This window comes from Gymnodraco acuticeps, unplaced genomic scaffold (assembly GCF_902827175.1).
Source record: "Gymnodraco acuticeps unplaced genomic scaffold, fGymAcu1.1, whole genome shotgun sequence".
Lineage (NCBI taxonomy): Eukaryota > Metazoa > Chordata > Actinopteri > Perciformes > Bathydraconidae > Gymnodraco > Gymnodraco acuticeps.
This window is the reverse complement of record NW_022989899.1, coordinates 1123831-1141038: the sequence shown is the minus strand read 5'-3', so window position 1 is coordinate 1141038 and position 17208 is coordinate 1123831. Positions and strand designations below refer to the sequence as shown.

The 17208-nt window shown below is 43.9% G+C and overlaps 1 protein-coding gene across 4 annotated transcripts in view; it reads left to right on the top strand.

The window, feature by feature from the left end:
- The window catches only part of sez6b (seizure related 6 homolog b), a 293771-nt gene that overhangs the window by 264667 nt on the left and 11896 nt on the right, over positions 1–17208 (top strand). For 2 of the 4 annotated variants that reach the window (XM_034206109.1, XM_034206104.1), the window contains exon 12: positions 1415–1606. In XM_034206109.1, coding sequence (XP_034062000.1) covers positions 1415–1606 — 192 coding nt within the window. Of the gene's footprint in view, positions 1–1414; positions 1607–1923; positions 2131–8482; positions 10315–17208 lie in introns of those variants that run through there. The other 2 variants (XM_034206122.1, XM_034206115.1) reach the window with 2 other exon arrangements.

The following is a 17208-nucleotide window of genomic DNA, read 5'->3' as shown; positions in this document are numbered from 1 at the left end:
TTTTGCATGATAGGTCCCCTTTAAGGTATGTATCATGGAGGGATTTCAGACAAAGCACAGATATAGGAGCACTTAGTCTACAAGTGCTCATAGAATTGAGGTCGATAACTATGCTTTCTTTACTCAAATATGTATATTCATATTGGAAATCAATTAAGAGCAATAGACAATGATATCAATTGTCAAGGAACTACTTTTAGGAATGCAACGATACCAGATTTGTTTTATTTGATACACCAGTGAAATTCTACGATTCCCTTTCCAAATTTGAAAACAAATAAAATAAATTATTTTATTTCATAAAAACATTTGCTTTGATTCAAAATAAAACTTTGCATTTGCAATTTGTATTACTTGGATATTCTGAGCTGCTTAGAGCTAGTGTTGAAAGCTAGTGTTGACAGCTCATAACTGAGTGTGGAAGCATGTTTTACAAGCAACTTGATTGTTCAAGTTTACCGCCAAAAACTAACAACTTTCCTTCAACCAATAGTCATTAACTGAATAGAGCTTGAAGGAATCGTAAAGCGAGGCAATTGGAATCTTGCTACACTCCGTTGACTTTAGCGGTTAGCTAAATTAGGTTGCCTCATCATAACAGCCTGCTAGTGCTAAAGTTAGTGGCGTTAAAACACATTATTGTTAACACGTTATTATCGTTAACTTTAACAGTTCTAGTTCTAACATAAATGCAGACACACACACACACAGAGAGAGAGAGAGAGAGAGAGAGAGAGAGAGTAGAGAGAGAGAGAGAGAGAGAGAGGAGAGAGAGAGAGAGAGGAGAGAGCGAGAGAGAGAGAGAGGGAGGCAGGTTCTGGGGAGTTGCCTCACTGGCCACAGAAGGGGAACTGGGCTCCAGCATGGCGGTCTTCCACGCTGTGTTTCTGGCCCCTGCTGCTGGAACCAGAGCAGGCATGCTGGGGGCGACACAACTAATTGACTAATCTCGCCTCGGTGGGCCCCTGTTACCGGGCTCAGACAAACAGAGCTGGATTGACCCCTGATTCTCACTATTTGACTAAATTAAGAGCATTTAACGTTCTTTGTTAACCACCAATGCAAGCAAAGTTGGCAAGGCTTCTTTTATAATATCCAAATGTTATCTAGTCATGTGAATTACATTTCTACAGCCAGATCATTTTCATAATGCAATAATGCACATTTTCCTGTCTATTCATTTGAAGCACTGCTTCCCAGGATGTGTTTTTGACCTATGCTAAGAACAAGAGTGTTTTTAGACTTCTAAAAAAGTCATAATAGCTAACTTTGCTCATATATTGGTACTGTATATATTTACCTCTTTCATAACTGTGAATTCTTGATGTTTTAAAGTGATATATTTCTGTCAGGTGAGACTAAAGATGACAGAAAATGTAGCTTGAAAGTTTATTTTCCTGGTCTGTCCTTCTAGTGGTGTCCTGCCCTGACCCTGGGAAGGTGGAGCACAGCAGGCGGGTGCTGTCTGGTTCCCACTTCACCGTGGCTTCAACCATCCAGTACATCTGCGACAAGGGCTTCACTCTGTCTGGGAACAGTCTCCTCACCTGCTTCAACCGAGGGTCCTCAGGCCCCAAGTGGAATCAGAAGCTGCCTCAATGCCTACGTACGTACAAGACACTACAATTCAACATGAATTTGACAGCTAGCAACGCCTTTCTGATCAATAGAGTGGTGACGTGTTTTTGCAGGCTGACCCAGAAGTAAGCATCGCAAGCGCTTCCTTGACAAAAAGCAATTCGATTTTTCTATTTAATTTCTATTGGATTTTAAAGGTCCCATGTCATGGCCATTTATACTGATCATAATTCAATTTTTCAGGTCTACTAAAATAGATTTATACTGTGCAATGTTCCAAACTCACATTGGTTTCTCATATAGCATCTCTGTATAGTATGTGTATTCACTCTCTGTCCTAAACAGCTTGTTGGAGCTCCGGACAGTGTGAGCTGGGTTGCTGCGGGTTGAAGACTCATTCTGGCGTCACTCTATCCCGCCCACTTTGAAAGGTGATTGGCCAGGTGTGTGAATAGTAGGCGGGATTCAAACTTATTTCTTAGGATGCATTCACACCTAATAGTCCGTTTACTGGTGCGCACCAGACGACAGTTTGTTACATAGTTTCATTTTTCAGAAGGTTCGGTTTGCGTTCACACAGGCAAAAGTCAAATGGACTATAAACTTTAAACACAAGTCATGTGCACGGAAATGCTGTTCAACCGTTGGTCAGACATTAAGGGGGTAAAAACCCGAATCCCGGCAATTTCTATCGGAGCCTCCGCCATGGAGCATCGGCACTTTCGGCAGGTTATTCTCATGCTGCTGTTAAAGGAATGCTCCACTCATTAGATAATTAATCAAAACTTCAGTATTTAGTGAAACATTATGTTTAAACCATACCCTGAAGAAATCAGCGATATTCCCCGGTAAATAATGATTTTATAGCTCTTTTTTATCAAAACCTGTATATTCCGTCAGGCCGCTGCCATTTTGCCCATTTTCAGTAGTCACGTGATGGTCGTGACGTCATCCATGCGTTCACTTTGTAAACACACGAAAACATGGCGGAGTATTTGAGTTCGGACTCGTCAGCCGAGGAAGATGTTTTGAGCAATATGAAGAGATTGGATGGGGGAATTCAGCCATACAGGTTCGAGCCTACTTAGTACTATCAAATCAAATCAAGTTTTATTTATATAGCACATTTATAAACGATTTTTGGTCGAGCCAAAGTGCTGTACATATAATAAAATTAGCCTACAGTAGAGACACTTTACAGCAAATACAACAGCACAGATTGTTCAGAATATCAGTATGAGAAAAACGACACCCTCTGTCCTTAGACCCTCACATCGTACAAGGAAAAACTTCCAGAGAAAACCCACAGTTTAAGGGGAAAAAATGGGAGAAACCTCAGGGAGAGCAACAGAGGAGGGATCCCTCTCCCAGGACGGACAGACGTGCAATAGATGCCGTGTGTAAATCGAAGAGATAATACACTTTACAGCATATAGACCGAATGTTAGGAAATGCATGTGTCTGTAATAAGAACATGAATCCACGAGGATGTCAGCTACAATCCTACTACTTAGTAGATACAATGATTTTGATTACTAGATATGTATGCATGTAGTACCACCCTTGCTAGCGATTCCCTCTCTAGTTTAGCATACTCAGCCTCGTTGTCCCTGGCCCTCGAACCACGATTTTATGGGGCCGGAAAAACTGGGGGAAAATACCCGCTAGCCGGTACTACGCTATATGGAAAGGCCACCAAAAACTGGCCTGGCCTGGACGATAAAGGACGTTTAAACGGGGCTACCCGCTGCAATGGAAATGCGCTATAACATACCTTATTCTTACTCCGAGCACTACTTCTGGTCCTCCGTCGCTTCACACTTGCAGAGGGCGATTTCTCAACTGGCTGAACTGGTGTCCTGGTCGGTGATGACACCAGAAAGACCGATGGCACTGCATCTCCATTAAGCAGTGTTGTGCTAGTTACTGAAAACCAGTAACTAGTTACCATTACTAGTTACTTCATGTCAAAAGTAACTCAGTTACTTTACGAGTTACTTATACCCAAAAGTAATGCGTTACTATGAAAAGTAACGTTTTCGTTACTTTTAAAAAGCGCTCCCATTAATGCCCATATAGGCAGCCTTCATTTCAGTACTGTTATTGCATTGGAGAATAATACAATCTGTTGATCAACTTGACATGCATTATATGCAATCTGGATTGCATCAATATTAGCTGGCTTTCCATTTTTGTATATTCTTTCTCCAGGTAGTTGGAAAAAGTTTTCCGTCCCATATGCTGTGTGCCGCCCGGACATGCTATCATGCTAACTAGCTCCCTGAAAGCGGGTGACTCCACTGTAGCAATAGCCTGCATGTGTTCTACAACATACCGTGCAATGGCTTTATCGACTTTTCCCTGGATAACAGTCCTTTGGTTAAAATCCAGCCGCTGTTACTTAGGTGGAGGTGGAGTGGCGTCGGCTGAGTCTCTGTGGTCTTAGCTACTAGCTTCGTCCCAGCATGTTGTTTTTGCAGATGTTTTAAGATATTTGAATTACTGGTTTGGGCAGTAGATAGGATCTTTGACCCGCCAGGACACAACTTACATTTAACTAAAAACGTTCTTTTCTTTGTGCTCGACAAAAGTGAAATAGTGAGAATATCTCCAGGTGGAGAAACTAGACTTGAGCTCTGCCGCCGCCATGATAGTCTTGTTAGTAAACAACACAAACACGCCCACAGCCCGTCTCCGCATGTGACACAGGAAGTATCTAAGTACATTTACTCAAGTACTGTACTTAAGTACAGTTCTCATCTCTGTTCGCCTGGCTGTTGACTATATAAAAAAACTAACGCAGTAACGGAGTAACGCACCATGTAGTAACGGTAACTGAGTTACTGAATTGAAAAAGTAATGCGTTAGAGTACTAGTTACTGCCAAAAATAGCGGCGTCTCCAACACTGCCATTAAGTAATGGTTGTTCAATAAATCCCATGTTATGTTTTATCATACTCTCAGAGTAGTCGTCCGGAAACTTGAAATGTTCGCTGCATACATGCGCCTGTGGATCTTTCGGTTCTGCCACATTTCGCTAGCCACTGCCTCCGAACGTACTTCCTACGCTTACCTTTTGGCAACAGATGGAACCGAGCATTCCGTGGATTGTTCCTATCAGAACTGTGGCAATGTTTCGCGATACAATGAGGCATATTTGAAGAGAGTAACTACAGTAAATAACATGAACATCAACGTGTCCTCGAAACCAAACGCATGGTTTACGTCACGTCCGGTAAAATGGCGCCGCCCACAGTGTTGATGTTATTTCGGTAATTAATCAGTTTAAAATCACTGATAATGTCATCGGATTAAAAAAAAGAAAAAAAAGACTGGCAGAGACTGGTCTGTTTTATCGGATGATAATTGTTTAAAAATGAGTGTCATGAGCATACCATTCCTTTAATCTGGAGATCAACAGACAAAATGCGGCCCGCGCATATATGATTATATAATCAGACAACGTCCGTTAAAAAACATTATAACACATATAATGAGAGACGTTCTGCAGTAAGGAGGGGCGTTTCACCGACGACAGGTGTTCTTACTTTTATGTAGCTGACGGGGCTCTATTTGTCTGTCCGAAAACACTGGCCTAGTCGGTTGGGTTAAGCTCCAAAACTTTATTTTCAGCATCAAAAAAATAAATAGCGAACCAGCACAACTTAAACAAACAAAAAAACGTCTACATCAGACCGTCCATCACTCACGGAGAGTAAACGTGTTCAGCTGTTGCCTTCTCTGCAACGATCTCTCGAACATGTCCCAGCTGTTGCCTTCTCTGCAACATTCCCCGAGTTCCCCTTCCAGGGCCAACCCGTCCCTTATTAACCCACAGCCCCTCCCACCAGGCCTACCGTCAACAGGTGACAGCAATCAAACTCCAAACCACATTTTCAACACAAAAATCCGACCCCAAACATAAACAGGCCAACCACCTCTCAACATAATCATTCCCCATAACTAACAAACACAAAAATAAATAAGAAATTGCATGGTTCATAGCAGGAATTTAAAACACGGAAGTGATGCGCCTCCGTCTTTTCTCCTAAATGTTTGGTGTGTGTGTGTGCGTGTGTGTGTCGGCTGTCAGTGGTGGAGTCAGTCACTCATGTGATCCGCTCCGTCACAACGACACTGTTCAACACTTAATTCTGCTTCACTCTTTAACTAAACAACCACGGATGTCTTGAAAGACTCTTTCGCTAAAGATTTTGAAGATATCCGCGTTCTTGTGACACGTAAATACTACGCTTCCTATGTTTTGGTGCGGACTGCGTTCACACCAGTAATGAACCGCTCCAGAGTTCGCAAGCAAGCCCGAGACCACCTATTTTAGCGGACCAGAGTCCGGTTGTTTAGTTCACTTAAGAGGTCTCGGATTGTGTTCACACCGAGCCAAATGAACCGCACCAAGCGGCTAAACGCACCAGGGTTCGATTCAACCGGACTATACAAGGCAGGTGTGAACGCACCCTTAAGCTCTTAAACACCATTAATGGCTTTAATGTGAAACTGTGCACCAGTTTATTGAGATGTTGTTGAATTCTTTCTACAACGATGCACCTTTTTAAATAGACTAACCTGAATTTCTTGGGCAGGTTTTTTCACAGGTTTACAGAGGGTGATCCACAGACTTTGAATGTATTTCCTGAGTCTGATACAAATACTGCCTATTATACAGTTGTTCTCCTTTAAAAAGCTATTACCATGAAATGAATCAATTAGTCTGGTTTTTAATTAAGATTGAAGATCTAATTAAGTGTTTCATTTATTTTAATATATTGAATATCAGCAGAAAATAGGTTTTTAACTACACTTCAATACATGAGTAAACAAGTACACACATCATATCTTGTCTACATCAGCTTGTGAGAAAAAATGTGTTTGTTTAAAATAAAACTGTTTAGTATTTTAAATATTATTGTAATTTGTTTTTATCTTATATCAGTAATTATGATGGAATTTAGTTCAGTCACACCAGGTGACCTCCTTCCACTTCTTTGTTTCTGATAATACTGGCTAAAAGTGCGTCAGTCTTATTAAAATGTAATTTCCTTCTCAAACAGCCTTGAAGGCATTCACCTCATTTGCATTAACTTCTCATACTGTGCCTCACCTACTTTCTAGGTGGAGACATATTGTTTGATGGCACGACTAATAATTAATTTAACCGGACAGCGGAAATTACTTTGGGGAAGACAAGCCCCGGTCATTGTTATTCATGAGGTGGAGATCATGAGCGAAAGACTATTATTATGTCAAAAAATTGCAAAACTTTTCCCAAAATTCTTCAGGAGCAATAAGTGCAGGGAACAAAGTGTCATGATGTGAAAGTGGAACTCTCGCTCTGTAATATCACATATTTTCATTCATAATGGAATTATCCGCCTTTAATTTCTTGAAAGACTCGAGACTGAATGCTCACTATTGCGGTAAGCGTGTTGTCACTTCCGGTTGTTATTGTCACCTTCGGGCTATCCTGTGTGTCTGTTCTGCTGCTGATAGCTTATATTATCTTAACTTAATCGATTGTTTTACAATTCTTGATCACGGCAGCTACCTGACGTTGTAATCACACGTTACTACAGCTTAAGCACTCTCCTTCTCTTAGCGACTGTAACTCCACAGTTGCTTACACTCCTTTCGGGTTTGCTAACGGTAGCTACTTTAGCTTGATAGCTAGCCGTGGCTCTTTCCCCACCCTCGGGTGCTATTTCCTGCTCAATCTGTCTCATGTTTGGTTACTTCCCTGCCTCCTTTACTGGTACCGATACATGTGTTAAATGTAGTACAGTTGCTAGGTTGGAGGCGGGAATCATAGCCATAGAAGCCCGGCTCCGCATTTTAGAAAGTAACTCAGCTACATTAAAGCCCATGTTAGTCGGTGCGGACCGGCAAGAGGTAGCTCTTACTAGCCGTCCCCCGGCAACTCTCGAACTGGGTGACTGTTCAGAAGGGGCATAACGCGAGACCCGCAGGTCCCCACCAACCCGTTCACGTATCTAACAGATATTCCCCACTCAGCGAGACACCCGCTGAGAAGCCAACTCTGGTTATTGGTAGCTCTATTATGAGACACGTGAAATTAGAGACCGAAGCCTCCACAGTCACATGCATTCCGGGGGCCAGAGCGGGCGACGTTGAGGCGCATCTTAAACTGCTGGCTAAAAATAAACGTAAATACAGTAGGATTGTTATTCACGTCGGTGTAAATTATGTTCGTTTACGCCAATCAGAATGCACCAAACTTAATGTGGAGTCGGTGTATAGTTATGCTAAAACAATGTCGGAAACCGTCATCTTCTCTGGTCCCCTCCCCAATCTGATCAATGATGACATGTCATCATTTCAGCGCTGGTTGTCTTGGTGGTGCCCAGCAAACAATGTGGGCTTCGTAAATAATTGGACAGCCTTCTGGGGAAAACCTGGTCTGATTAAGAGAGACGGCATCCTCTTTTCCCCCTTCATCCTACTTTGCAAGGTGCAAATCTCATTTCGGCAAACATTTCAGAGCTTTGTGGACTTAATCCATGACAAACTGGAGCTGAGACCAGGAGGCGGAGTCGCAGTCTTACATGCTTCTCTGCGCTCTCTCCAATAAAATACCCAATATTAACGGTGTGTGTGTCTGCCCAAGGACAATTTTAAGTAAAACCTAATAGAGGTGTCATACATAATAACCTAATAAAAGTAAATGTAACAACTACTACAGTGCAACAAAACAGGAAGATTAAATGTGGACTCTTAAACATAAGATCTCTAGCATCTAAAGCAATATCAGATTATAATATTGATATAATCTGTATGGATTCCGGTGGATTTCAAGATGGCGCCTGTGTCGGCATGCCGCTCCCTCAGCTATCTACCTTTAGCTATCCTGTTTTTGTTTTATGTTTGTCAGAATGTCTCTGCTATGCTCGTCGATGATCGCCAAGCTCTCCTCCACCTAAGACCCTCACTGGAGTTTATACTGCTGCCCAAACCTACATCTGGCAACCGTAAATCGACTCCCCCCCCTCTACTGTCAGATATTCCCACCTACCTGCGCCGGTTGCCCTGCATCCTGCCTCACCGAAAGCGCTTTAGACGACGGGGAAAGCGTGGTGGTGCGCTTGTCCATCAAAAAGTACACCTGACGGCTTCTCCTGGGACTTATCCACGCATCAGATGTCATGGCCCTCCCGCTGCATGCCATGTGAGGGATCGATGGATTCGCCCTGTCTTTCCGGAGCTGCGGCCTCTGCTGGGCCCGCTGGCAGCTCCTCCTGCCCGACTGACTGCTCCCGGTCCACGCGGCGTTCAACACGCACATCTTCGTCCTCTAAGAGGCACTACACCTTCGGCACCTCCGGAGAGAAAACTCTGCATGGCTTTGCTAAACGCTAGGTCAATAGCAAACAAGACGTTCCTGTTAAATGACTTCTTCACCTCTCGTGATCTGGATTTGATGTTCCTGACGGAGACCTGGGTCCACACTGGCGAGTATGTACCGTTTTCTGAACTTCTTCCTCCTGACTGTACTTTCTTCAGCTCCCCCCGTACCACCGGCCGTGGTGGGGGCATAGCATCAGTGTTTAGAGCTAATCTCCAATGCCGATTGCTTCACCCTGTAACTAGCTATGCTAGCTTCGAGTTGCAGCTTTTTGAGCTGAACCCGGCCTCGCCTATACTCTGCGCAGTTGTGTATCGTCCACCAAAGTCCAATAAGGATTTCATAACTGACTTTTCTGACTTTCTGTCCGGGATCATGGTGAAATATGATCGTGTTTTGATCTGCGGAGACTTTAATGTCCATGTGTGCTGCGAGTCTAAACCTCTGGTTAGGGACTTTTTAAATCTCCTCGACTCTTTTGGTCTCATTCAGTCCGTGGCTGGTCCAACGCACGATAAAGGACACACCTTAGATTTAGTATTATCGTTTGGACTGTCTATCTCTGTGGATGAAATCTGTGCAGCAACGCGTATCTCAGACCATTTACCGGTTCTGTTTACAACCTCGATCCCTTCTGCGGGAGTCGAATCACGTCCTCCTGCACGTTGTCTGCGTTCAATTAACTCCTTGACTGCCTCACAGTTTTCAGATGCTTTTAATGCTTCTCCGATCTGTAAATTAGAGGTGAACTGTGCTCTTAGTGCTGATGAGCTTATCTCCATGTTTGATTCGACATGCACACTAATACTGGATTCCGTTGCTCCTTTTACGCTTAGACGCACCAAAGTTATTTTAGAGCCGTGGCTCAATGATTGTACTCGCACTCTTAGACGGGCTTGCAGGCGTGCAGAAAGAAAATGGAAAAAGGATAAACTCCATGTCTCCTTAGAAATCCTTCGTGCTTGCCTTTCCGACTACCAGATGGCAGTCAAAGCAGCCAAAACAGAGTATATTTCTCTGTTAATCTCTAAAAACAGCCATAAACCTCAAGTTCTTTTTAATGTCCTCAACTCGATCATTAATCCTTGTGATGCTTCTCCAATTGTGCCATCGACTACTCTCTGCGATACATTTCTTACATTTTTTATCGAAAAAGTATCAGCTCTTAGGCTAGCCCACACTAGTGCTACCCCAGATGCTGCTCCTTTTCTGTGCCCTGCTGTCCTCGACCACTTTGAGCCTGTATCCCTCGCTTCTCTCTCGGATATAGTCAAGCACCTGCGGCCGACAAACTGCACCTCAGACAGCATTCCCTCTCGCTTCCTTAGAGATGTTTTTGAATCAGTTGGAGCAAGTGTTTTATTGCTTGTAAACACCTCTCTTTGCTCAGGATGTGTCCCAGCTGCCTTCAAACATGCCGTGGTTAAGCCACTACTTAAAAAGAAAAATCTCGACCCTTCCATTCTCGCAAATTTTAGGCCCATCTCACAGCTACCTTTTTTATCTAAAGCCCTGGAGCGAGTAGTCTACGCCCAGCTGCAGTCGTTTTTAACCACACGTGGCATCCATGAAAAGTTTCAGTCTGGCTTTAAACCCATGCATAGTACTGAAACAGCCCTTTTAAGAGTTTTTAATGATCTGCTCCTAGCCGCTGATTCAGGTAGCTTAGCTGTCTTGGTGCTGTTGGACCTGACAGCTGCCTTTTGACACTGTGGACCATAGCATCCTGTTGTCACGGCTTGAACAGTCCGCAGGCATCACAGGCTCTGCACTTGCATGGTTCAGGTCCTACCTGACAGACCGTAGCCTCTCAGTGCAGTTGGGTGCCTTCTCCTCTGCCAAAGCCCCTCTTACCTGTGGGGTTCCCCAAGGCTCGATTCTGGGCCCCATCCTTTTTGTATTGTACATACTGCCCCTAGGCTCAATTCTCACAAAACACAATATCCCCTTCCATTGTTATGCTGACGATGTACAGATCTATCTGCCTCTCAATCAAAATGCCAACTCACTACAGCAGTTGATGGACTGCTTAACAGAGATTAAATCCTGGCTGAGCCAAAACTTCCTCACCCTCAACGAGAGCAAGATCGAGGTCATCTTTTTTGGACCCCGACCTCCAGCTTTTCCGGTTGATATTCCGGGCTCCCTCAGTAAAAATATCCTCCCCTCTGTTATGAACCTTGGAGTGACCTTCAATAGCGCTTTTAAATTTGATAAACAGGTCAACACCGTAGTCAAGACTTGCTTTTTTTTAAATACGACTATTGGCTAAGACCAAGTCGTTTTTTTTCTTTTAAAGACCTAGAAAGGGTTATTAACGCCTTTGTTACCTCGAGACTGGATTACTGCAATGCTCTGTATGTGGGTATGGACCAGGATCAATTAGACGCCTACAGCTAGTGCAGAATGCAGCTGCACGTCTTCTAACTGGCCATACAAAGCGTGACCACATCACCCCAATTCTGGCCTCATTGCACTGGCTTCCAGTTCGGTTCAGAATAGATTTTTAAATCCTTTTATTTGTTTTCAAAGCCCTAAATGGGCTGGCTCCGGCCTATGTAGCCAAACTCCTCCATCGCTAAACCCCAGGCAGAGCCTTAAGGTCGGCTGATCAGCTGCTGCTGATAGTGCCTAAGACCAGGCTTAAAACCAGAGGGTACCGAGCATTTGCAGCAGCGGGCCCCAGGCTCTGGAACATTTTGCCCCTCTATGTGAGGTCGGCCCAGACCCTGGGGGTTTTTTAATCAACACTTAAAACTAGGGATGCACCGAATATTCGGCCACCGAAAATTATCGGCCGAAAATGGTTAAAAAGGCCCTTTCGGCTTTCGGCCGAAAGGGTTTTAGCACCGAAAAAATATCACCGAATGTCAGAACAGGCTTACGTTGGTAACCTAACGTGTTGTTGTGATGACGTAATAAAGACGCGGCGACCATGCTCGCGGCTGGCTCACAGGGGGGGGGGGGGGGACATTGACCTTTGTCATCGAGATTGCCTTGAGCCTTTAACAAATCGTATTAAATAATCTGATGACAGACTGTAAACAGAATAGCTGAAATTTTAACAAACTAAATAACTCAGTTTCCTCTAATCATTAACCCATGTTTGTATAATGTAGTTAACTCCGTGTGTTGCTGCTAGCATACATAACACCTGACGTGGAAACGTTACTCGTGGATGGGGCTACAGAGCTTATAGAAAGACGGTCGAACCCGGTACATTCCTCCGTCTGCACGCGGTGCACTTTTGCTAAATGTTTAGACAAATTGCTCGTGCTTACATGCTAAACTCTTATTGCACTTATGGTAACAAGTATTCTCCACATCGAGACGGGTAAAGTGTAACCACACCTCGGAGCGCGTTCTCTCCGCCATCTCCGCAGTGTGCTCCGCTGCATGTAGCAGCTGCGTGTGTGTAAACTGCCCCGCCCCCTCGCACACAGACGGGGGGGAGATCTCGTCTGATCGAAAATACATCATAGACGCATTTGTTGTCTTTGCATATTAGAAACGAGTTGGCGACACTAAGACTGCGATATAATGTTTTTTAGCAATAATACATGACATATATAAATGTACTGTATGCATTCAAAAGTGCTGAATAAATGTTTTATGGACCCATAATAGTGATTATTATTTAAGTTAAGTTTTGCCATAATCATGTCTATTTCCATAATCAGGTAGCTGAACAACATTGGTAAAAGATGTATACATTATATATATATATTTCTATTAATCATTTTCGGCCTTTCGGCATTCGGTTTTCGGCCAACTGTTTCCTATTTTCGGTATCGGTTTCGGCCAATAATTTCCCATTCGGTGCACCCCTACTTAAAACTCACTTTTTCTCTCTGGCCTTTTAGGCTTCTCTTATCAAGATTAACTTTTACCCAAGACCTTTTCCCTCTCTGACCTCTTGAGTTTTATTAGAGGGAAACGGTTTGTAGAGTGGCTTAGACAGGCCGGGGAGTGTTACAATTCGTAGACACAGCGTACCTCCCTATCTCTCATCAATTTCCAACTAAGGCTCCAGTGGGGACCTTGTTCCCTGAGTGTGCCTCTCCACCTATGTTTCTTACTCTCTTACTTGCTACCCTTTGCCCTCAATCTACTCTAAGGGAGTGCTTGTTCTTCCGTCTGTCTGTCTGTGTATTCTCTTGTTCCGATTAACCCAGCCAAATGTTTTCTTGTTTTGTGTCTATATCTACGCCGGGATCCGGAGTCGAGGCTGATCTTCTTGCTGTGGTCCTGGATCCTCTATCCTGAGTTCTGGATTAAGTCGTGGACTTCGGGTCGTGGCTAAACCTGTCTCTGCGGTCCTGCCTGGGTCTTGTCTTGCTGCCTCCCTGAAGGCTCCCACAGGATTGTAGTCTTCGTAGATTCATCTTCTTATTACAGACACATGCATTTCCTAACATTTGGACTACCTATGCTGTAAAATGTATTATCTCTTCGATTTACACACGGCATCTATTGCACGTCTGTCCGTCATGGGAGAGGGATCCCTCCTCTGTTGCTCTTCCTGAGTTTTCTCCCATTTTTTCCCTCTAAAGTTTAAACTGTGGGTTTTTCTCCGGAAGTTTTTCCTTGTACGATGTGAGGGTCTAAGGATAGAGGGTGTCGTTTTTTCTCATACTGATATTCTGAACAATCTGTGCTATTGTATTAGCTGTAAAGTGTCTCTACTGTAGGCTATTTTGATTATATGTACAGCACTTTGGCTCGACCAAAAATCGTTTATAAATGTGCTATATAAATGAAACTTGATTTGATTTGATATATGCTGTCTCACTGAAACTTGGTTGAGACATGAAGAATATGTCAGCATAAATGAGGCCACTCCACCCAGTCATATCAATACTCATATTCCTCGAGGCACAAGCCGAGGAGGTGGAGTTGCAGCCATCTTTGACTCAAGTTTACTTATCAATACTAAACCAAAATTAAATTATACCTCCTTTGAAAGCCTTGTTTTTAGTCTTACGCATCCGACCTGGAAAACTTTGCAGCCAATCTTATTTGTTACAGTGTACCGTGCACCAGGTCCTTATTCAGAATTGTTATTACATTACATTACATTGCATTTAGCTGACGCTTTTATCCAAAGCGACTTACAATAAGTGCGTTCGACCAACAAAATACAAACTTGAGGAAAACAGAATCATATAAGTACATCAGGTTTCATAGAGCCAAACATTTCAAGTGCTACTCAACTGGCTTTAGATAAGCCAGTCCTTTATTAGTATATAAGTGCTTTGTTACTAGTTATATCGCTCGAAGTGGAGTCGAAAGAGATGAGTTTTCAGTCTGCGCCGGAAGATGTGCAAGCTATCTGCTGTCCTGATGTCAATGGGGAGCTCATTCCACCATCTTGGAGCCAGGATAGCAAACCCACGTGTTTTTGCTGATGGGAACTTGGGTCCCCCTCGCAGCGAGTCGTTTGGCTGATGCAGAGCGAGTGCACGCGCTGGGGTGTACGGTTTAACCATGTCCTGGATGTACGAAGGGCCAGATCCATTCGCAGCATGGTAAGCAAGTACCAGTGTCTTGAAGTGGATTCTAGCAGTTACCGGAAGCCAGTGAAGGGAGCGGAGGAGCGGAGTGGTGTGGGAAAATGTAGGAAGGTTGAAGACCAGACGAGCCGCTGCATTCTGGATGAGCTGCAGAGGTCGGATGGCACATGCAGGTAGACCAGCCAGGAGGGAGTTGCAGTAGTCTAGGCGTGAGATGACGAGAGCCTGGACCAGAACCTGAGTCGCTTTCTGAGTCAGCTGGGGACGTATCTTCCTGATGTTGTAAAGCGTGTATCTGCAGCAACGGGTTGTAGCAGCTATGTTTGCAGTGAAGGACAGGTTGTTATCTAGGGTCACACCCAGATTCCTTGCAGTCTGAGTCGGGGAAACAACTGAGGTGCCGATGTTGATTGTTAGGTCAAGAGTGGGACAATCTTTTCCCGGAAGGAAGAGCAGCTCAGTCTTGTCAAGGTTGAGCTTAAGGTGATGAGCAGACATCCACTGAGAGATGTCAGCTAGATAAGCAGAGATGCGTGCGACGACCTGGGTCTCTGAGCGGGGAAAGGACAGAATTAATTGGGTGTCGTCAGCGTAGCAGTGGTATGAAAAACCATGCGGGCTAATGACTGATCCGAGTGAGTTTGTGTACAGGGAGAAGAGGAGGGGACCAAGAACAGAGCCCTGAGGGACCCCTGTAGTTAATTGACAAGGGTCGGACTCAGACCCTCTCCAAGTCACCCTGTAGGTACGGTCTTTCAGATATGAGGTGAGGAGGGAAAGTGCAGAGCCTGAAACTCCAAGTTTTTGGAGAGTGCGAAGGAGGATCTGATGATTCACCGTGTCGAATGCAGCAGACAGGTCCAACAGGATGATGACAGAGGAGAGGGATGCAGTTTTGGCAGTGTGCAGTTCTTCTGTGACAGCAATGAGAGCAGTTTCTGTGGAGTGACCTGCCTTGAAACCAGACTGGTGCGGATCCAGAAGGTTATTCTGATGGAGATAACAGGAGAGTTGTTTAAAGACAGCGCGTTCAAGTGATTTAGACAGGAACGGGAGGAGAGAGACAGGCCTGTAGTTTATAACATCAGACGGGTTGAGAGTGGGTTTCTTTAGGAGAGGGTTTACTCTTGCCTCCTTGAGACTGTTTGGAAAGTGACCAGAAGTTAGAGAAGTGTTGATGAAATGGGTGAGAAACGGTAGAATATCAGGAGCGATAGTCTGAAGGAGGTTTGAAGGGATAGGGTCCAGAGGACAGGTGGTAGGGCGGGCAGAGGTAATGAGGGTAAGAACCTCACTTGGAGAGAGAGGGGAAAAGGAGGTTAGTGTGTTGGTGGAAGGAGGGTCTGGTGACCCAGCGGTGAGTAAAGGTGAGTCAGAAAAAGAAGAGCGAATATCATCAACCTTTTTTTCAAAGTGGGTAACAAAGTCGCTTGACAGAAGTGAGGAGGGGGGAGGGGCTTTGGGAGGGTCCAAGAGGGTGGAGAAGATGGAAAATAGTTTTTTAGGATTGGAATAGGAAGATTGGATCTTATCTTGAAAGAAAGTGCTTTTTGCCTGAGAGATCAAAGCAGAGAAAGAGGAGAGGAGAGCCTGATAGGTTAGGAGGTCGTCACGGTGTTTGGATTTCCACCATTTCCGCTCTGCTGCCCTAAGGACGGTTCTATTAGCACGCAGTGCATCATTTAGCCAGGGAGCAGGAGGGGACTGACGAGCCTGCCGAGATGTGAGAGGACAGAGAGAGTCCAGAGTGGATGAGAGAGTAGAGAGGAGAGTTTCTGCAGCAGAGTTTGAAGGCAGGAGTTGGAACGAGTCAGAGGAAGGGATGGAGACAGTGAGAAAGCAAAGGCGGTTAACAGGGATGTTATCAGAATTCTCTGAGTTTTTATCAACTTTGGTACTTAAAACAGATAAAGTAATTATCGTAGGTGACTTTAATATTCATGTTGACGACGATAAAAATAGCCTTACTCTTGCATTTAACTCTATATTAGATTATATTTGTTTCCGTCAGAGTGTAAATAAACCAACCCACTATTATAATCACACTCTCGACCTTGTTCTGACTTATGGTATTGAAATTGAGCAACTATTAGTCGAACCGCATAATCCCGCTTTATCCGACCATTTCTTAGTAACTTTTGAAGTACTGTTACTAGACTACAAAGCATTAGTCAAAAGCTCCTGCAGCAGAAACCTATCTGTTAGTACTATAGCCAAATTTAAGGAAGAGATTCCATCAATACTTAACTCGATAGCATGTCTGCATGTAAGGGAGGAAACTTATACAAAATGTACACCACCCCAAATTGATCATGTTGTTGATAGTGCTACAGATGCCCTGCGAATAAAATTAGACTCTGTTGCTCCTTTGAAAAAGAAGAAAAATAAAACAACATAGATTAGCTCCATGGCATAATGCCCGCAATATAAAGCAAAAGTCAGGACAACTTCAAATGATATGGCGTTCCACTAAACTTGAAGAATCTCGTTTAATGTGGAATATTACTCTCAATGAATATAAGAAAGCACTGCGTAAAGCGAGAGCAGCCTACTACTCTTCATTAATAGATGAGAATAAGAATAATGCAAGATTTCTTTTCAGCACTGTAGCCAGGCTGACAGAGAGCCATAGCTCGATTGAGCCTTCTATTCCCATAGCACTCAGTAGTAATGATTTTATGTGCTTTTTTAACGATAAAATTGTTACTCTTAGAAACAAAATTAATGACCTCTTGCCTTTGA